Raw genomic sequence first — 22,889 nt, 5'->3', positions numbered from 1 at the left:
ATAAAGAATATCCTCCAAAAAGAGATTGACAGCTTTAATTTGTTTGATATGTGCAATCATAGTCCATGTTAAATTCAAAATGCTTGTCCAATCAAGGATTCAATATAGAAAAGAGGCAGTAACAAGTATGCTGTACACTGTAATAAAGAAATCTGTTGATTGAAAACAGTTCGTATATTTTGGAAATGATAGGGAATGTAATTGGTTAGAAAGAAAAGGATAGGGCTTCATAAATAATAGGAAATGGAGCATATTTTTCCACTGATAATGCTAACTCAATTTAACAATATTCTGATATTGAATTTTCATGTGCTGTGAAATAGGCCTGGTAGATCCTCCAGTACCACTCTAAATTCTATGGTTAATGGAATGACCTCTTCATATTGATGGTGGACAACTTCAATATGTCACATTTCTGCCATAATAACACATATTTTTCCTACCCTGTAAGATCTTTGATGATTACTGCCAAAGACTTCTATCCTTGCAGCACAAAGATACAAAATATGGATATGGATTTTTATATGCAATTATAATACAGACTTAAGAGAAAGATTTCTGATGGCATGCCAATGCCCATATATTTTATACAGTCAACTATTTTTATACTTCTTTGTAATTAAAGTCTTAGTCTGTACTTCACTAGCAAGTTTAAGGAATACTAAATTATTGATCAGACCATTTAACAGGTAGTTAATATTTCTGTTGATAACAAATGCAGTAACTTTAAAATGATAGAATATTAGAATTGATATCTGGAACCTGCAAGGACGGCTGAGGGAATGACTTTTCTTCTTTCCCCACTATTTCTTCTTTCCTTCCCTGAAAGCTCCCATAGCCTTTCTTCCTGCTTCCTTCTCTCCTCCTCACCCAAAAAACTAACTTTATCTGCCCCTCTGTCTTCAGCAACTGTTCCCCCCCTCACACGTAGCCTCTGCATAGGAAAATTATGGCCCAGTGGTGTAGTGCTGACCACTAAGCCAGGGCCATTTGCATAGTAGGGAAGCCTCATGGACTTATGGTGTTGACATCACTTTTCCTTTTATCTCCCTCCCCAGATAATGTACCCTTTCCATTCTCCCGACAAACTGCATATGCTCTCCCATTTCATAGAGCATTTTTTAGGTTTTTAGAAAGATCTAACTTTCCTGTTCACAGTTCCTGTCACTAGATTTCAGTAGCCTCAGATTTGAGTGACTTTGCTATTAGAATATAAGACTAGTGGAAACCCACAAGGACTTGCATGGGGCATCTAATTTCACCCTCCCATAATATTTCTGCTTTTCCTCCCACAGCCACTCCCATGTTCCTGCTTCCTACTCTCCTACCCATCCAACAGCCGACCTACATTATTTCCTTTTGACCTCTTCCTCTGCCCTTTTCCTGCCTCATTCTTTCTTTTTCAACCACTCACCAACTTACATCTTAAAGGTAAAGGTATCCCCTGTGCAAGCACCGGGTCATGTCTGACCCTTGGGGTGATGCCCTCTAGCGTTTTCATGGCAGACTCAATACGGGGTGGTTTACCAGTGCCTTCCCCAGTCATTACCGTTTACCCCCCAGCAAGCTGGGTACTTACTTTACCGACCTCGGAAAGATGGAAGGCTGAGTCAACCTTGAGCCGGCTGCTGGGATTGAACTCCCAGCCTCATGGGCAGACAGCTTTAGACAGCACATTTCTGCTGCCTTACCACTCTGCGCCACAAGAGGCTCCTTACTCCTTCAACTATTTATTATTTCCTTGTTTATACTCCACATTTCAGGGCTAAGGAGATCCCTTAGTGCTGGTTAGATCAGGACCCTCGCTCCCAATGAGAGAGAGCTTATGACCACAAGTTGGACAAGGGGTGGGTGGGAACTAGATCTTTTTGCATCACCATCTTTTAAGGTTTAATGTTAATGTTAATTGTTTCACGGGGCTTTTAGGGGTTCTACTAGTTTTTATTGTTTTATTGTGAACTGCCGCAAGTTCGAATGGAGAGCAGCGGTATATAAATATATGAAAATAAATAAAATAAAAATAAATCCTCACATAAACCCTGTGAGGTAGGTTACAATGTACAATTGTAACATATTGTAACATACAATCTTGTAACATAGATGACTGATTCTGTATCATGTAGCACACTTCCATGGTAGACTGGTAATTTCATAGAATCATAGAGTTGGAAGGGCCATACAGGCCATCTAGTCCAACCCCCTGCTCAACGCAGGATCAGCCCTAAGCATCCTAAAGCATCCAAGAAAAGTGTGTATCCAACCTTTGCTTGAAGACTGCCAGTTAGGGGGAGTTCACCACCTCCTTAGGCAGCCTATTCCACTGCTGAACTACTCTGACTGTGAAAGTTTTTTTCCTGATATCTAGCCTATATCGTTGTACTTGTAGTTTAAACCCATTACTGCGTGTCCTCTCCTCTGCAGCCAACAGAAACAGCATCCTGCCCTCCTCCAAGTGACAACCTTTCAAATACTTAAAGAGGGCTATCATGTCCCCTCTCAACCTCCTTTTCTCCAAGCTGAACATTCCCAAGTCCCTCAACCTATCTTCATAGGACTTGGTCCCTTGGCCACAGATCATCTTCGTTGCTCTCCTCAGTACCCTTTCAATTTTATCTACATCCTTCTTGAAGTGAGGCCTCCAGAACTGCACACAGTACTCCAGGTGTGGTCTGACCAGTGCTGTATACAATGGGACTATGACATCTTGTGATTTTGATGTGATGCCCCTGTTGATACAGCCCAAAATGGCATTAGCCTTTTTTACCGCTGCATCACACTGCCTGCTCATGTTTAGTTTACAATCCACAAGTACCCCAAGGTCTCGTTCACACACAGTGTTAATTTGAACCTGGGTCTCTCAGAATCTTGCATGAAATTCTGCTACGCCACAATGTCCTTTATAGGTTGGCTGCTGTGTAACAGTAGCAAGTAGCCAGGCCTAGATGAGCCATGCAAGTCATGTAGTAGCAGGTAGCCTGGTACTTGCTGTCAGGTCTGATCCAATGAGTCCTCCTTCAAAGGCCAAAACAGCCCTGGAAAGGGCCCTACTCCCACCCCCTGCCTTTTACTGACACTAGAATGTGGTAGCTACCTAGGAACCCCCACGGAGTGCTGCTATTTTTAAAGCTACTTTTTTTTGGGGGGGGGGGTTAAAAATCTTCCAATGTGGTTTTTTTTTTTTTTTTTTTTTTAAGAATTCACATTTTTATGTAAACTTGGGGCCCTTTTCAGGTTTGTAGAAAGATCTGTCTTGCCTGTTCAGAAGAAAAGGTTGGTTTTTATACCCCACTTTTGACCACCAGAAGGAGTCTCAAAGCAGCTTGCAATTGGCTTTCCTTCCTCTCCCTACAACAGACACCCTGTGAGGTCGGTGGGGCTGAGAACCATGACTAGCCTAAGGTCACTCAGCTGGCTCCATGTGGAGGAGTAGGGAATCAAACCTGGTTCTCCAGATTAGAGGTTGCAATTCTTAGCTACTACACCACACTAGCTGTCAAGTTACAACTCTAGTCACCAGATTTAAGTATCCTAAAATTTGGCCAACCTCGCTGTTAGAATACAAGATAAATTGTCCAGAGGGCTTCTCACCAGGTTAAGCTGGTAAGCAGATGTGACCCCTGAAGTTAATATTGAGTGCTTTGTCACATTCACATGTGAACTACAACAATGAGATATTTGTAGCACTTTCTCTGAAGGTATCTGAAGAAGCCAATCGTGACTCATGAAAGCTTATATCCTGCCACAAATTTTGTTAGTCTTTAAGGTGCTTGCTCTTTTCTGCTACTACAGACAGAGTAATATGGCTATCCATCTTGATCTACTTCTCTGAAGATAGGTGAAGCTTCAACCTCTGCAGAATATGGTGATCCATCATAACAGAAATTAACTTAAAAGAATATATTATATTTGCTGTTCTCAATTTCACTATGCCTTCTATTCAGCACCTGAGCTTAATTCTGAGTTCTGGTCTAACAGTGCAGACCTATACAGTGTTACTCAAGTCTAAGTCCCTTGATTTTATTGGATTCTGACTGGAGCAGCTTCATGTAGATTACATTACAACTCCTGCATGCCTAGGGAATGTCTTGTCCCATGTATACCTCCCCCCTGAGATACGTACAGGAAGCATTACAGTCTTTCGGAACATTCTTTTACCCAGGTTTTTAAATTAAGGTTTTGTCTTTTTTTTGCTGTCTTGTGGTCATCTTTCTTACAGATATAGAATCTGGTGAATCCGACCTGGTGGAATGAGCTCCCGGGAGAGCTGCGGGCCCTGCGGGATCTTTCAACGTTCCACAGGGCCTGCAAGACGGAGCTCTTCCGCCAGGTTTATGGTTGAGGCCGGGGCTGATAATAGATCTATGCCCCCCCCCACGGGGATTCGGGTTCTGGACCCGAAGCAAAACATCATCAGGACCTCCTCTCCACCCGCTAGTAGTGGGAGGGAGGGGGGAAGTTGAGCTGCCGTTCTTGCCATGCCGACAATATTGGCAATGTTATTATTGTTTTTATGGGGTTTTAATGGTGATTGTGATATTGTTACCCGCCACCAGCCGCAAGGGAGTGGCGGGATATAAATCTAATAATAATAATAATAATAATAATAATAATAATAATAATATTTTAGGCTGCTCAGGGGTTGTTTAATTCTGTTTTATTATCCTTGTTGCTTAATAGCTTGTATGTAATATTGATATTGAGAATTTATTTTTATAATTTTATGATGCTTGTGAGGTGATTTTCATAATAGGAAAATCTAAAGGATGTCTAAAGAGATGGCATATAAATTCTCTAAATCAAAGATTCCCAACCAGGGCTCCCTGGAGCCCTAGGGCTCTGTTGGAACTTTCCAGGTGCTTCCCGGCCTTTTCCCTATATCCTGCCTTAAGAGACTTGGCTACAAGCTATTCCTGCCATTGCCTTGAAAGCAGGGAACCAACCACTTCCATTGACCTGGGGGTGGTATTCTCGCAAAATTACCACACTTGGGAAAGAGGGGCAGAGTCTGAAGCCTATTGCTACCTCAAATCTTCTCCCCTGAGTCCTCCTCAAGTGTGGCAGGGAGGCATGGCCTGGTAGCATAACTTCCAGTCCAATTCTGGGGCTCCTTGAAGCCTGAAAAATATTTCAGGAGCTCTTCTACAGTCAGAAGGTTGAAAAGGGATGCTCTAAATAAATCAAGTCACATTGTATAGAACTTTGAAATTTGAGAGCATGGGGTCACATCTACTCTACAGTTACACCTGCTTTATGGAGCACTTTGCTGGTTGAAGCATGGCTGGCTTCATCTTTGTGCCAATGTATAGCAGAAAGGAAATGCATAAATTAGAGAGAGAGAGAGATGCATGCATACACCATATATTTTAGGAATATGAAAAATTTAGCCTGTATCATGCTAAGTGCTAAGTGATAAAACTGTCTAGATAAAGTTAATACAACTGCTTCATTAGATTTTTTGCTTTAAGATTCAGCTAACATCTATCTTCATATCACCTTAGAAATGTGACACAAAAGAGAAATGAATCACAGAAGCAATGAATATTATTAAATAAACACAATACTTGCTATCCAGTTTAAATTATCTTAAATCACTATGACATGCCCATTGAGTGGTAGAATATATTGTTGAGCATATGGGCAGAATCGGAAGAACTGAACTGAACTAAAGAACTCTCTTTGAGCCACTTGGATTCACAAAAATTTCAGTGTTGCACTGTTTGCATACTAAGGATAAATTCTGGATGTAATATCAAATTGTATAAACTTAGCATCAAACCTATATGTTGTTAGAGCATGATGATCAAGAACGTGAATCATTTCATCAAAAGTCTGATGGAAAATGTGTTGCTAACTAAATAATAAAACAGTCTCTAGAGATTTCTGTCCAAAAGGCAAACATTTTCCTTAAACCCCAGACCTGCACTATAAAGTACTTTGTCATAATGCTTCCAAAAGAAAACACTTCTTTCTATTCTCATCTTCAACTCTATAATAAATAAAATGATTAAATAGTACATCTTGAGTATTCGTTCTCCCATTATTCTGTGAAGCTAGAAATGTTTTCTCATTTCCTCTCAGTGTTAAGTTTTCATTCTTAAATCATGGACAACAAGTTAACAACGTAAAATGAATGTTGACAGTTGTTGAAAATGAAGTAATGTTTGATATAGCCTAGCGTTTTCCTCTGAACTTTGACCATGCAGTAGAAAAACCAAAGAGGAGCAGTGCTGTCAAGTACAGAATTACAGAGAAAAAAATTAATCTAAATAGTGAGGGAGAAGTCTTGCCTGATATTTAACAGCAACGGATAAGGAGAGGGATGTTTCTTTCTTTGTGTAATGTGCAGTAGTTACAATAAACACAAGATTTCCAAATCTCAGAGGACTCTCTTGACAGTTCCTTGATAACAGCTTTTTTCACTCCTTAGTTTTGACAGTTTGCATGTGTTGCCATATCTTGTGTAAACTAAAACATCACTGTCACTCTGTTCTTTTTCTGTGTGCCTTTCTTTTCTTTATTTTTTCATCTCTAAAATAATGAAAAAGATGGGCTTTTCATTTGTAAACTATAGTGAGACAAGTTGTACGTGGAGATTAGCTTGTGTTTATAAGTTTTGAAAGATTCAAAATGACAGCAGACTGCTTTTTTATAAGTGGGGTATTCAAATTATCATTTAACCTTTCTATGAATATCAGTTCATTTACGAATATCAAAAGTATGCCAACATACGTATTAAACAACAGGAACACAATAGTTCCTATTTAGTCATAGCATGTATTCTTTCTTCTTGACAAATGACCCATTGAAATCTACTAGTCAGTGGATGTATACTCATGTTCCAGGTTTGAAGATAAATGTGGTATAGAAATTACAATTTCAAAAGGCTACTTATAGTAAAGGAGCCATTGACCTGGAAAAAGAATTACTGTATTATATATCTGCTCTGTGTCTGCTTAAATCCGTGCTATTTTGAAATAATAATTAAAAATTCACAAATGAGTGTGTTGATGCTCAGAAGGCGTGGTGTGAGATGAGCTAATGCATTAGCATTCCTGTTTCATGCACTGTTTTATTCTGCTCCAGGTAATAGGTGCTATACTCCCCAACCTGAAATATCTACCAGTCATCACTAAAATGAATGGGAACTCAGTACCCAGAGGCACATGCTCAGACACAGAAATCTTATGATCAGTGTGCATAAATTCTCTTCTCAGTACGATTGCTGGATACTTTTGAGCTTTTCATGACATACATGCTACCCAAATACATTCTTATACTGTCTATCCACTTCAGTGGGACTTCTACAAATGGAGTCCTCATTGTCTTAATGTTCACTCAGAGCAGTCATTCAGGGACTGAATTCTTGATTTACATGTATATGGATCATAGACGTTTCAGTGAAAGAACAGTAAACAATGTTGCTGGTTTTGGACTGACTTTCTTAGATACTTCTCTAGAAATGTCATTCAGTTTGTTCTACCAACAGACCAAATTTTGCCTGAACATGGCAAAGTACCCAGTGTCGTCATCTGGCATGTTGCAGACAAATTCCAATTACTTTTCTGCTTCAAGCTATTGTTAAACACTAAGAGCTAGCTGACAGTAAAATTATAAATACAGGTGTTGTCACACTACACTATAATCAGAATTTTAATTTGAATTTTCATTTGTAAAGCCTTTTTTTAACATGAAAATAGGAGTAGAATTAGTTTTATTGACAGTAAAAAGACATTTTGAAAGCTTCCTAAATCATTACCTGTATTTAAAAGTGGGGGGAAATGGTATATGTCCATGTAAAAAGAAGAGTTTTATTATCACATATTTACTCATTATATTTGGTGGTAAATAAAACTAGGGAGATGTGTTTGACATATGATTGACGTAACTCAGTAGGTTTTCACTTCATTAGAACAATAGTGAGCTACAAATATATATTTACTTTTGTTTAGTTCTACCATTACTAATACAAGCCTGTGATAAAATCTTTAGTCAAATTAAGTAGAGCCTGTTAAGAGTCCACATGTAGTGCTAAACTTTCTATTTGGTAATTTTCTCCTCTTAGCTAAATTCATCTTTCTTTTCTCTCCTCCCCTCCCTTGGTAGTTGGAGTGGTCCCCCCTTCTCAAGACACCCTTTTTCCCTCAAGGCATTTAGTGTCGTGTCTGCCAGATTTCAGTGATGAACAGCGAATTGCTTTTAAAGTGGGCATTATGCCAGTTCAGCAGCACAATGGAAAACCAATCTTCCACCATTCTACTTTTGATGCTGTTATTGTAGCATTTTAGATAACTGCTGCCACAAAAAAAGATGTGCTCAATTGCTACCAGTTAGTCAAGTTAAATCCAGAGTAGCATTAAAATTACTCTGAAAACTGTTTGTCAGAGGTCATGTGTTGTCTGTAGCTACAGCACATAGGATAGATGTTCTGTTCTGTGGAAGGCTTTTTATTTATATATTTTTTTTCTTTTTGCTTTATTATTATAGTGACTGACCAGCTCTCTAAATAGCCCTTCACTACCTGTTTACTTATTGTCTCCACCTTGGTGTTGAAAAAATGTGTCAAACAAATGTTGAAAAGTTTCTTTAAAGTGCTGGAAATAGCAGGAGAGTAAGATGTTCAGGGTGCTAGAGTTTGTACAATGTGAAAGCAAAAGAGAAAGAGAGCATGCACGTAAGAGCATAATTCTCTGGTTTCTGTAACAAGATTACTGTTTTCTTCTCTTTATCTTCTCTCTTCAACTACTGGGTTCACTTTTCTGGGATTTTTTAAATAGCACAAATGGAATTTATCCGCTTTCTTGCTCTCTTACCCTTCAACCCCACCTCCTTTTTTCTCTTTCACTGGTTTTACTTGTGAATGGAAGGGACACTTGGTTTACTTCCAGTGAGGCAAATGATCATTGTAGATGGTAACTGTTGTGCTGGCTGTATTTTAAAATTTTTAAACAATAATAAATCGTTTTTTTAATGTGTTCCTCATATTTATGGTCAGGGAACTTACAGTAGTTGGTTTAGTAAAGTGTATTATGCCAGCATGGACAATAAAGCTTTAGGAGTATATATCCTAGCAAGAAGGAAATATGTATAGTGCCTAGTGTTCCCCCCTCCCCCCAGATATTCAACAGATTATTTCAGATGTTTTAATGTTCTCTGTATTCTTCTTAAGCTAATAGGAGGCAGACTGCATCACAAACACTGGAGACTAATTTTGGAAATGCCAATACATTCTGAAGTCTCTCTAATATCTGGTGCTTCTGCAGAAGGGGACAGATACATGGTCTGAACAACTGGTACCAACACCAGAAGCAGTCTTTTATGTTAATTGCCCCAGGGGGACATTCTGGAGGCAGAGTTCCTGCTTTGATTGCCTGCCCGTACTGTCATTAAATGGGTGCTCTGTTCTGCTGTTTTCTCTCTTACTGCTGCAATATTATTTCTTATCACATAATTCTGCCTCCTGCTTACTATCACTCTATGGCCTAATAAGGTAAAACCAGAGGTTTGTTGAAGTTCTTTGCACACAGGTGTCTTGCAAGTGGGGCAAGAAGCTCATATATGATGGTAACAATTTCTATAAATTATTCAAGGTATGAAGAAGCACATTGTAGCGTATCCTGATCTCTATGCATTGTGTTGTTAAGACTTGACCATGTACAGTGCCTCAACTTGAATCTTCTGGACCTAAGTGGTTTTTTATTTTGTGGGAGTAAACTACCATACACAGATGGGCACAATCTATGCATCTTGTGCTCTTGGTATTACAGTTTATCTCCAGGTGACAGATTTCAGTTCTGAAGAAAATAGCCATCTTGGAAAATGGACTCCATTGTCCCTACTCTCCCCAAACCATGACCTCCTCAAACTCCACCCTCAAAATCTCCATGTATTTCCCAACCCAGAGATGGTAAAGCTAGCCATACCTTTCTTTCATCCCACACTGCTGATTGTTGTGGTTCAAAGATCAAAATAAGGGCTATTGCATGCAGAAAGCATGGTTTCTCTCAGCAAAGTTATAATTCTAGATCTAGGTTAGAAGAAGTACTCTTAAACTTTGAAAGGAATTTTTAGCAATAAATCCAGCATTAATACATACAAAACTACTGTCTACATCTAAATATATTTGCCTAGCCCACATGACTAAGAAATCCTAGAAAGAGAAATAATGATTTTATTAATGTAAGAGACATGCTATGAACTCCTCTAGGGAATAAATGTCTAGTCAAGAGTCTTTCCTATTACAGTATTTGCTGGCGTATAAGACTACTTTTCCCCCCTGAAAAACATGCCTCCAAGTGGGGGGGTCGTCTTATACGCCGGGTGCACTTCAGTTGGGATAGACATAGCTGCCCATAGTGGCCCATAGTACTGTATTTTGAGTGGAAATGTTTGGGGGTCGTCTTATACGCCGGCAAATACGGTAACTTCTAAGTTCTCAAAGCCACATTCAGCATCTCAGTATACCAGATCTACCACCACTTATAACAGAGTTTTTGACTCCTGTATGACAAATCCATCACACTTGCCTGCCCTCAAGAAACTATATCAGTGGGAACATACTACCTGAGAGATCACTGAGACCTCACATTAATCAAAATAGATGCTATTGAATGTGTAAGTTTTCTAGCTATTTCTATATTCAAAACTACTACCCCTACACCCATCTCACTGGGAAAAAGTGAACGAATTATAGATGAAAGATGCCTTAGAGCTGGTTTTATGGGATTTTATTGTATTTTATAAGAATCTGGATGGTGCAGACTGTAACCTACCACGAACTGGCTCATCCAGGAGTGGTAGGGAATAAATTGAAGAAATACATAAATAAAAATACTTCTGAAAGGTACACAGGCCTTAGTTACTCTATTCTGGGATTCCTAAAAAAGATGGCACACAGCCAATTCTGCAAGATGCCAATAGTTTTATCATCTCATAGTTCAGGATGGTTTCTCCATCCAGCATCTCATAGAATCATAGAATCATAAGAGTTGGAAGGGGCCATACAGGCCATCTAGTCCAACCCCCTGCTCAACGCAGGATCTTACCTCTCCTAGCCCAAGGGATATACTTAGATAGACCTCAAGGATGTGTACTTCATGTAACTATTTGACCCCAGCCTAGAAAATACTTTTGTTATATTTTTGACCACAGCACCTCTCAGTACCAAATCATTCAGTTTGGTGTTTCAGCAGTACTCAAAGACTTTACCAAGTATATGACTGTGGTAAGAGCAGATTTTTGCAGGAAATGAAGTTCAGTTTGCCCATACATAAGCAATTAGCCCATAAATAAGCAATTAGTATAAGTATGTCTTATACTAACTCACCCTGGATTTATTGTATAGCTAGTAGCAGATTTTAGCAGGCAGTGAATGCAAAGGAATCCCATTTTACTCCTTTCTATCATTTTCAGTTCATAGGATGAGGTCCAAATTTTGTGCACCACTTGCAGGGGGCACATACCATATATACCATAATATTTCTGGTTGTCACATATCTGCAAAACCAGCTTTGGGAAAGAGGTATCCACTTGAAGGCCACTCCATAAATCAGTCTGCTTCAGAACATGCAATGTTCACCAACATTCTGTACCTCTTCAGTTTTCATATTCCTTTGCACATTCTACCCCACTCTGAAAACAAATCAGTTCATGCCATAGCTGATGATTTGTCAAAAGAATATTGCATCAGCCTCTGGAGTGGGGGCAGTTTCTGCAACATTATTGCCTGCCACCCACGTTGTTAGTCTTTAAGGTGCTCCTGGACTGTTCTGCTGCTACAGCCAAACTAACACAGCTACCCATCTTGTTTATGTATCCTTGCCTGTCAATCAGAATGTATAGGCCAACTCTGTTAGCAGACAGGATTAGGAGAGCCATGATTAGTCAATAGAAAAATATTGCAAACCACATTTTACAAGAAATGTGACCCTTTCTTTTCCAAAAGTGGCAAATATCAAGAGTTGAATGTGTTGCTACCACTTGGACGAGTTGTCTGCTCTACAACTTTCCTCCTGTACCTCATCCTTAAAAGTACTACACAAAAGTCAGATGGTTTGGGAAAAACAGCTTGGTGCAAAGGTTAAGAATGGCAGCCTCTAATCTGGAGGCCAGTTTTGTGACCCTGGACTAGTCACAATCCTGTTATAGCTGTTTTCACATAGCAGTTCTGTTAGATCTCTCTCAGCCCCACCTACCTCACAGGGTGTCTGTTGTGGGAAGAGGAAGGGAAGGTGATTGTAAACTGCTTTGATATTCCTTTGGGTAGTGAAAAGTGAGATATAAAAACCTACTCTTCTTTTTAATATCACACCTTATTGGCCCTGACAGCCATGATTTCAAATCAAATCAAAATATCTTCATTGGTATTGTTAACTAAAACATGGACATATAGAAGTATGGTTTTTAAAAATTCAAGATAAAACTCAACTTTGCTATAACTCTTTAGCATATTTGAACAGAGTTGCATTAAAAAATCTGGAGATGGCTTTGGTTATCTGGGGATTTGAGTCATTCAATAAATATTGAAGCAGTGTTGTGGAATTACAGGAGTCAACTTCTCTCATTAAAGGCTTTATAATGCGGTCCCTGGGGAGGGTATGATGCTCATAGTATAACAGGATGTGCTCTACAGTCTCTGATTGTTTTAATGTGCAGGGGCAGATCCTCTCAGCAAAGAGCACTTTTAAATACTGGTTTAAATTTAGTTGCAGGGCAAGAGCTGTTAGTAGAGAGAAGTATTCCGGAGTCTTCCTGGCCAGTGGGAATATATTTTAAAAGATGAGTGAGCATGGTTTGCGTGCACCAGCTACTAACAGTTGATAGTAAATATCTAGGATTCTTCGTCTGATGATACTGAGAGCCAGTTTGGTGTAGTGGTTAGGAGTGCGGACTTCTAATCTGGCATGCCAGGTTCGATTCTGCACTCCCCCACATGCAGCCAGCTGGGTGACCTTGGGCTCGCCATGGCACTGATAAAACTGTTCTGATTGAGCAGTGATATCAGCGTTCTCTCAGCCTCACCCACCCCACAGGGTGTCTGTTGTGGGGAGGGGAAAGGGAAGGCGACTGTAAGCCGCTTTGAGCCTCCTTCAGGTAGGAAAAAGCAGCATATAAGAACCAACTCTTCTTCTCATAGTTTTCCAGGTGTTCTAGGGAGGCCAGTGGTTTTTAATTTATTGATAATCATTTTTGTCCAAGGAGAGAGAAAATTGTCATTCCCAGCTGGAACCTTGAAGTTTAGTCACAGCCAGAATTTGAAGATTCAAAGCCAGGCTTGGGAGGCAGGTTCCGTGACGCCTGTTTCAAGGCAGATTGTGGAAGAAGCAACGCACCTGGGTAAGCCAAGCAGGCAACGCAGAAAAAAAGACAGCCATGATTTGCCATGCTTCTTCATTTTGCCACATAGTATTTTATATACTTATATACTTCCCTCAGTCCAAGAATGAAAGCAAAATTCTCCATCTGGACATACACAAGCTACACCTTGTTTCATGGAGAGCCTAATGTGAACAATGTACTTTGGTTATGTCAAGAATAGCAACAAGGTGCTACTGTGCATTTAAATGGAAGCTTTTCTTAACCTTTGTGCTAATGTATGGCATTGATACATACATTATCAATACCACTTATTTTGGTCTTTTTCTCCATCTTACCCATGTCATTGCTTAAATATTGTTTTGGATCCAGTTAGCTTTTCCATTGCCAAAAAATAAACAGGAGATCTCCTTGGACTATCCAAATAAGCTATGGGTGGTGCAGTAAGTAGAAGAATTGAGTGATACTGAATGGGAAAAGCTGGCTAGATCCAGCTTCACAAACAGGTTCTTTATCTGTAACCGCTGGTTATCTGTGCAATCACATGAGCTGCCATAATAGCAGTTTATTTTTACCTTATATATTGTCTAATAAAAGAGTGAATGGGAGGTGCCGACATGTAGTACACCATCACAGGTCAGGGAATGATGTTAGTACCAAAAACCTCTTGATTCTAGAAGGTTCCAATCACATTGCACATGCTGAGTCCCAGTAGTATGACTGTGCAGAAGACAAGTCAAAGAACCCCAGTTACCGGTAAGCAACCTGTATTTCTGGTCTGAATTTGTCAATCAATGTTATCAGATAATTCCAAGTTTAGTGTTATGGGGAAGGCATCTGTCTACCTAGGGACTGTTTGGAAACATTCTGATCAGGAATGGAGCATAAACTTAGATTGAGATCTTGGTCCTGATACTATGACTAAACCATGAGATCCTGGATAGATCTTATCCATACCAGCACTATTTGCCTAATCATAGGTATTAGCAAGCAGCAAGCACTATCATGATAATTATTGTGACTGATACTCATCCTTTTCATCACATCCATGATCTCTACCAGTCCTTCAGTACCCAATGTACTGGAAGTATATTTGGGATCCCAGGTGGAATCCTGAACTGTCCACAGCAGAATCACGGCCTAAGGACTTGCCATTAGAGGCAGTAGCCTCTCTAACTTTCTCACCAACATTAGTGCAAGTGCAAGGAAGTTTCTCATTAACATTCAGCTTTAATACAATGACCATACTATCAGACCATACTAACCTCCCTTCAGATAAAGTCTTTGGTACTGGCTGTCACACTAACATGAATTCCAGTTACCATGTCAATATCAAACTGATCCTGAAATCATTCTTCCATCTCTTTTGAAGTAAGGGAAAACACATAATCAGATTCCCCTGAAAAGGCTTAAAAATGATCCTCACCTCCATGTGTATTGCCAGAACTCCATTTTAGGCTTTAAGTTATATTCTGCACAACAACTCAAAATGGCGTTGTCTTGGGGTTCATTGAACAACTATCTCCTGCCTCAATGACCCTGTTATCTAATTTGTGGATTCCACTAACGTTGCCCATGCTTCCCACGCTGCTACAAATAGGAAAAGATTCCTGGGGGAAAATCATTGATAACCCAAACAACAATGATGAAGTTTGAAACCATGCATAAGATCCACTGACAGCTGTTATTTTATCCCTTTAGGATGCTTAGGGCTAATCCTGCGTTGAGCTGGGGGTTGGACTAGATGGCCTGTATGGCCCCTTCCAACTCTATGATTCTATGATTCTATCCCAAACTGATTCAAAATGTTGTTATAGTTTACATCTCACATTTGAAAGGGTTAACTGAGGCTCAACTCAGTCACAGTTTATAGAGAGGTTAGGACTCCATATATTGTTGACAGGATGTTTTACTTGTCAGTATCATTAAGGATCACCAACCGTCTTATTTGTACAGCTTATTGGCAGCATTTCCCTTAAGCTAGGGCATCTCGCAACAGACAGAGTAAGGCTTTTTAAGTCCAAACGACAGACTGATACCTCTAAACAACTACTAAACACAATAAGGACTAGAATCATAGAATAATAGAGTTGAAAGGGACATCCTGGGTCATCTAGTCCAACCCCCTGCACTATGCAGGACACTCACAACCCTATCGCTTATCCACTGTAACCTGCCACCGCCTTGAACCTTCACAGAATCAGTCTCTTCCTCAGATGGCTATCCCGCCTCTGTTTAAAAATTTCCAAAGATGGAGAACCCACCACCTTGCAAGGAAGCCAGTTCCATTGAGAAATCGCTCTGTCAGGAACTTCTTCCGGATGTTTAGACGGAATTTCTTTTGAATTAATTTCATCCCATTCGTTCTGGTCTGTCCCTCCTGAGCGAGAGAGAACAACTCTGCTCCATACTCTACATGGCAGCCTTTTAAATACTTGAAGATGGTTATCAGATCCCCTCTCGGTCGTCGCCTCTCCTGGCTAAACAGACCAAGCTCCCCCAGCCTTTCCTCGTACGTCTTGGTCTCCAAACATCTTTGTTGCCTTCCTCTGGACATGCTCCCGTTTGTCTACATCCCTCTTCAACTGTGGTGGCCAAAACTGAATACAGTATGCCAAGTGTTGCCGAACCAGAGCAGAGTTAAGCGGGACCATCACCTCCCATGATCTGGACCTTTTTAGCCACTGAGTCACACTGATGACTCATGTTCAAAATATGGTCTGCTAAGACTCCTAGATCTTTTTTGCACATACTACTGCCAAGACAAGTCTCTCCCTATCCTATATAGGTATAAATGGTTTTTCCTACCTAAATACAGAACTTAACATTTGTCCCTATTGAATTTCATTTTATTCAGTTTAGCCCACTTCTCAAGCCTATTCTGTATTCTGATTCTGTCTTCTGTTGTGTTTGCAACCCCTCCCAGTTTAGTATCGTCTGCAAATTTAATAAGTACCCCCTCTAATCCCTCATCCAAATCATTTATAAATATGTTGAACAACACAAGCCCCAGGACAGATCCTTGGGGCACTCCACTTGTCACTCTTCTCCAAAAGAATACTGAACCATTAACAAGTACCCTTTGAGTACGATCTGTCAACCAGTTATTGATCCACCTAACAGAATTAGGATCCATATTGCATTTTACCAACTTGTCAACAAGAATATCATGTGGAACCTTATCAAAAGCTTTACTGAAATCCAGATAAATTATGTCCATGGTATTCCCCTGATCCATCATGGTAGTCGCTTTCTCGAAAAAAGAGATAAGATGGGTCTGACATGACTTGTTCTTGCAAAACCCATGCTGAGTCTTAGAAATCACAGCTTTCTGTTCCAGGTGTTCAAGGACCAACTGTTTGATGATTTATTCCAAAATTTTGCCAGCTACAGATATCAAGCTAACAGGTCATTAGTTACCCGGATCCTCCTTTTTCCCTTTCTTGAAGATGGGGACAACATTCACCCGCCTCCAATCATCTGGCACCTCACCTATTCTCCAAGAAATGTCAAAAAGAATGGACAGAGGTTCAGATATTACGTTTGCAAGTTCTTTTAGTACCCCTGGATGCAATTCATCTGGCCCAGAAGACTTTTTTCATTTAAAGAACTTAGGTGTTTATAGACTGCCCCCACAGTGATCCTAGGTCACCATTTCCATCCTCCCTGTTGTGATACGTTTTTGCCACATTGAGCACTATTTTCCTCACGAGAAAAAACTGAGGAGAAATAGGAGTTGAGCAGTTCTGCCCTCTGTTCATCATCTGTTATAATTTCACTTTCTTGTCCTAGCAGTGGTCTTACAGAGTCCCTGCTCTTCCTTCCATTTCCTAAATGGCTCCTTTTTATCCCTCAAATCATTTGACAGCTGCTTATGGAGCCACCTTGGCTTCCTTAGGCTCCTTCCATCTTTTCTTCTCTAGGTAATTGTTTGTGATTGAGTCTCCAATATTTAACTTTTAAGAAAATTCCCTCCTGTATTCCCATCTCTTTAAGTCTTTCTGACTACGGGACTCTACCCAACTTACCTTTAAGTCTGTTAAAATCTGCTTTCCTGAAGTCCAGTCTATACGTCCAACTATGTAAAGGTTTTCTCTTTCCCACAATTGAAAATTCCAAAATCACAAGGTCACTACTTTCAAGTGTGCCCACTATTTCAACGTTATCTACCAGTTCATCCCTATTGATGAGAATCAAAGTCTAAAATAGCAGAACCCTGGTTCACCTCTCTACTTTCTGGGAAATGAAGTCGGCAAGACAAGTTAAGAAATTAATGGAGTTTGTTTTTTAAGCAGAATTGGTCTTCCAACACATATCTGGATAATTGAAGCCACCCATGACTACTGTTTCCCCCCTCTTTAAGAATTGTGTAATTTGGTGTAGGGGTATCTCATCCAAGTCCTCTGACTGGTTTGGTGGTCTATAGCAAACCCTTACAATGATACCATTCTCATTTCCTACTCCTTTTATATTTACCCAAATACACTCAACAGGTACCTGTATTTCTTCACCATAAAGATTTTTAACATATATTACCACACACTCCCTTCTTTACTTATCTGTCCCTTTTGAATAGGTTGTACCCCTCCTGCTGGAGGACTGCTAGGAGGTAAGGATCAGGAGTCTTCTGCTTGTCTGGTGCACAAATGGAAGGTGAGGAAAGTCTTTATCTGAATAATATCCTTTCCTTCTCCAATAGAGCCTTCTACTACTTAAGTGTGTAAAGGTTTACACATTTTATCTTGACTCATCTTCAGAAGATGAATATGGTAGCAGAGAACACTAGCATTCAAGTCACATATATGAGGCTACTCTACACAAAGTCAGACCACACATCAGTTAGTATTGTCTACTCTTCTCATCTAGTCTTAACTGACAGCATTTCTCTAGAATCTCAGCTAGAGGTTTTTCACATCACCTGCTATCTTATCCTTTTAACTGGAGGAACTGTGGATTGAAGCTGGAACCTTTTACATGTAAAGCAGATACTCTACTATTGGACTGTGGCCCCTCCTCAAATATACTAATGTGCTAAAGAAGAGGATATTTGTAGAGGAACACTTATGACACAAGAGAGTACAATGTATCTGACTGGATGCTGTTTTGAGAGATTGTGGAGCCATCCTGAAAAGTGTCTCATTCCACTGATAACAGGCTAGGGAGTACTTCACAGTAAAGCTTTCTCTGTAAGCAGTAGGGGTCAAGGTCAAGGAGACCTAAGTCATCCATTCTTTGAAGGAAATGACTCTTCCACATCTAATGGTGACAACTCATCTAGCAGGAGAGTTCTGTTTCAGGAAGCATTTGGTGGAGGGTAAATTGTTTTGACAGGTTTGGCTGTCTTTTAAATAGACTCATATGCTTATTTCCTTACAACTTATTGTTCCATTGGTGGTTGTCTTGAGTTTAAGGAAATCTGGTGTGAGATAAATATTATAAATAGGCTCTCCAATGGCTGTTTATGACAAGGGCATCAGTAATCTGGAAGTAAACTGGTTGAGCCACCATCCTATTCATAGAGGAAATCATTCAGGGCATTTCAGGTATAATTAATTTCCATGGTTGGCTTGTTCATCTCCAGCCACTACAGAATGTAAATATATAATGCCTAATAATATTTATTTATTTATTTTGAATGCCTCCCTTCCCTGATTGTCTCAATTATAATAAAGAGTTAATCAGGTAATTAATTTTTTTTTAAGTTTTTAAATCACCTCTTTATTTCAATATATACCTTTACAGAGGGGGTCAGCCAGGGTTGATAGGGTTTAGTGGATGGAATGGAATTCTCAGTAAGGAAGTCAGCATTTCAGAAGTCATTTTATCTCCAAAAATTTTAAAGCGATTAACTTCATGCCTTTTCTTCAACCAGTTCTAGGATGGTGGGAGAAAAAAGCACATGTCAAATAAATATAAGTAATCTCTGAATAAACACTTGTCTTGCACACCTAAGTTGATAAGAGACTTTCACATCCATACACAACCTTCTATTTTACCTACCATCTCAAACTTTGCATGCATTATTTGAGTACATTGCATGTGAGCAGAATTCATGTGAGGCCCCTGGCAGTTCAAATAAGATTACTACATTTCTCAAAATATCCTATACATAGCCTAGTGTGTTCGTTCCCAACATGGTACTTGTCATTGTTTTCTAGCCCCTCTGGCTGCTTCTTCAAAACATGTTTCCCAAAGCAAAAAGCTAGTCATGGCTTTCCCCCACTTCTCTGGAATAGGAGGCCCTTCTGAAGGCCCCATAAGGCATCAGCTCTGTACATGTAGGGAACATGTGTTTGGAAAGAGCTGTCTTTATTGTAGGACACAGCATTAACTGTGAACTGCTCATCTTAAGTGAGGTGTTTGAGAATATAGAAAGGAGTTCTAGGTAGCTTGGTTCCTAATGTGGAGAATTAAATAAATAATGTGGAGAATTAATATTGGTTTAAAGCAATTTACCCTATCCTTGTTTGGTACCTATTATTTTAGTATAAACCATTTTGAAGTCTTCCATAAGACAATTTGGCAAATGGTTATTTGGACACTTAACCTATCACCCTCTCATTATTCCAGGTGCTACTCCACCCATCTGGAATGAAAACTAAAAGAGCAAATGTGAAGACTATATTTATGTGAAAACAGTTATACCTTTTTATTAAAGGTAAAGGTATCCCTGTGCAAGCACCGGGTCATGTCTGACCCTTGGGGTGACGCCCTCCAGCATTTTCATGGCAGACTCTATACAGGGTGGCCTTGCCAGTGCCTTTTTATTAGGACCAGCCAAAATATCGCAAAATAATGTGCAAGCTTTCAATAGTGCAGGCTTTCAATCTTCCAAGAGAAAAAATACATCATTATTCACAATTAAAATCAACCATACTCCAGAATCATTACATGTTGATGTTTAGGGGCATAAGGCAGGCAACCTGAGCAATATGATTAAAAGATCACTATTAAATGCAAAAAACCCCATAAAAGCAAAAAAATCACTAATAATTAGAATGCACCCTATAAATTTTAGAAAGCATACATGTGTTCAAGATCAACACAAGTGTGCTTGTGAATATGAAATGCAAAAAAAAACTAAGGTTAAAAAGTAGAAATATTGTCGAAATGGAAAGAAATGGAATCCAGATAGTAGGAAACTAAGTGAAGTCTACAGTTGGGAAGCAAGGAAGAAATTTAAATGGCAAATTGCTATAAATATAAAATGTAATAATTATGAAAAGCAGGAAGCTTATCCAAGAGGCATTACGGCTATTAGATCACAAAGGTTTAAAAGGAGCATTCAAGGAAGACAAGGAAATTGCAGAGAAATGAAATGAATTCTTTGCATATGTCTTCACCACAGAAGAGGTTAGAGAGATGAATATGTGAACCATTTTGTTAGGTAATACTTTGGACAAATTGGGTCAAATAAAGGTGATAAAAGAAAAGGCTTTAAGAATATCTGACAAACTCAACACTAACAAATCCTGAGGACTAGATGATCACCTGTGTGTTCTTTAAAACTATAGATTAAAACTGCAGACCCATTAATGAAATCACTCTCTCTATAAACTGGGAGTGCTCTGTGCAGGCATTTTAACAGCTCAAAAGAGGAAGAGAGGAGGGCCGTGTAGGAAAAAAGCCCCTACTGATGGTAGAGCCTACTTCATGAACAGAGGATATTGAAATGGACTTCTCACGCCTTCACTTAAAAAAAATCTAGCCAAGGGCTACGTGCTCTGCTCTCATGCTCCCAGAGAAAATGTTCTCCCCTCTGTTTCAAGACATAGCCGTTTACTGTATCTAGTAATTTTGTCATGTCCTGTACATACAATTGCCCTGTTGGGTACTTGAGAACTCATATTACCACACTCAAAGCCTCCACTCCACTACCAAAAGAAAATTAGTTGAGAATATCTGTAACTCTCTGGTAAGTAGATGAATGTGTGCAAGAACAGCTTACCTTTTCTGAAGAAGTTCTGATAAGGAAGAATGAGGGAAATCTACAGACATTTTGAGACTCTGCAATGAAATACTGCAAGTGACAAGCAGAACAGGAGGTTGTTTCTGCCTGCCTTCTACTTTTATTTTGGAACCCCTCTCCCTCATCCACTGGTTCTCATTTGACTAGTATACATGTTTGAAACACTAACTGGGGGAGAAGGGCAGGCAAGGATTGCAGATTAAGAGGAGGGTTAAGTTCACACCTCTCCCACCTGCTGCTTTCCTGCCACTTTGCACACTATATGTAGAAAAACCTGAAGGCTCCAGTTTTTAGAGGAAAAGGTCTGTGGTTGTAGGGTCCTAACGATACATAATTTCCCCACAAGCCTTTTGTTCCTGATTCTTTTCTTGTCCACTGAACTCTGGTACCAGAAACGAGTCCCACCGGAAGAAAAGTGCTTAGTGATGGTTGAACACTAAGTAAGAGTTACCCTCGCTTCATCTGTATCATCTCCATCCACTACATTTTTTAAAACCTATCCACTACTTTATGAATGATTGGTACAGATCCAATGGCCCTCCAGCATGACCAGGGTGTTGCTTACTTAGGTACTTCAAACAGAAAATTAAATAATATTAGTACAGTGTTCGGTGACACTAGGAAAGTGTGTTCTAAATGCAGATTAAGCTTCAGTTTCTGTATAAGCAAAATAAATCAGCTCTGCAATTTATGTTTCCCAATCTTGTATGTGAACTAGTTGGACTGCAGCTGACTTGAACAAATACTATGAACCTAATGAAAGATTTTCATTTTCACCATGGCTAATAAGGCTGAAGACCACTTGACCCAATTCATTCCATTTTAAGAGGGTTCATACACAGGTGTGGGGGAAGGGAATTCTGAGTACCTCTACTGTGTGTGAATCCAGCCAAAACAGCAAACAGTTGCTACCAGCCACTTTAGGTCACATAACAAATTTGCACATCCATGTATATTTTTCTCATTATGGTATATGTGAGCAGGAAAGAGTTGGTCTCCAGTACCATATTTTTAAAGGAGAAAATAGACATAGATTATAGACACATAAGCACCATATATCATGCCTTTGATGCAGATGTATCAGGAAAACTTAATGGAACAGGAAGAAAGACCATATGGATAAAGATTTTGTAAGAAAAAGTACTACACATTTGTAAATACAGTTCTGAAGGTGGCAGTGAAGATATTATTTAAAGATCATATAACCACATGTAGTGGTAATTTGCAGTCGATTTAGTTATGCCATGAGATTTATGCCATGAGATTTATCATGGCATACCTAACATCAGAGCCTCTTGTGGCACAGAGTGGTAAGGCAGCAGACATGCAGTCTGAAGATCTGCCCATGAGGCTGGGAATTCAATCCCAGCAGCTGGCTCAAGGTTGACTCAGTCTTCCATCCTTCCGAGGTCAGTAAAATGAGTACCCAGCTTGCTGGGGAGTAAACATTAATGACTGGGGAAGGGAATGGCAAACCACCCCATATTGAGTCTGCCATGAAAACGCTAGAGGGCGTCACCCCAAGGGTCAGACATGACTCGGTGCTTGCACAGGGGATACCTTTACCTTTAACCTAGAATTGAGAAATATGTGATGTTCAGTAAACAAG

General features: G+C 39.6%; 1 protein-coding gene across 4 annotated transcripts in view; it reads left to right on the top strand.

Moving 5' to 3' along the window:
* Positions 1-22,889, top strand: part of POLA1 (DNA polymerase alpha 1, catalytic subunit) — a 256,073-nt gene that overhangs the window by 224,317 nt on the left and 8,867 nt on the right. For 2 of the 4 annotated variants that reach the window (XM_077343006.1, XM_077343004.1), the window contains one exon: positions 17,888-17,964. The exons of the other annotated variants lie outside the window; for them this stretch is intronic. In XM_077343006.1, coding sequence (XP_077199121.1) covers positions 17,888-17,964 — 77 coding nt within the window. The remainder of the gene's footprint in view (positions 1-17,887; positions 17,965-22,889) is intronic. 4 annotated transcript variants of the gene reach the window in all.

The sequence above is a fragment of the Paroedura picta genome, chromosome 6 (genome assembly GCF_049243985.1).
Source record: "Paroedura picta isolate Pp20150507F chromosome 6, Ppicta_v3.0, whole genome shotgun sequence".
NCBI lineage: Eukaryota > Metazoa > Chordata > Lepidosauria > Squamata > Gekkonidae > Paroedura > Paroedura picta.
The sequence above is the reverse complement of the archived record's forward strand: the minus strand, read 5'-3'. Positions and strand labels throughout refer to the sequence as shown.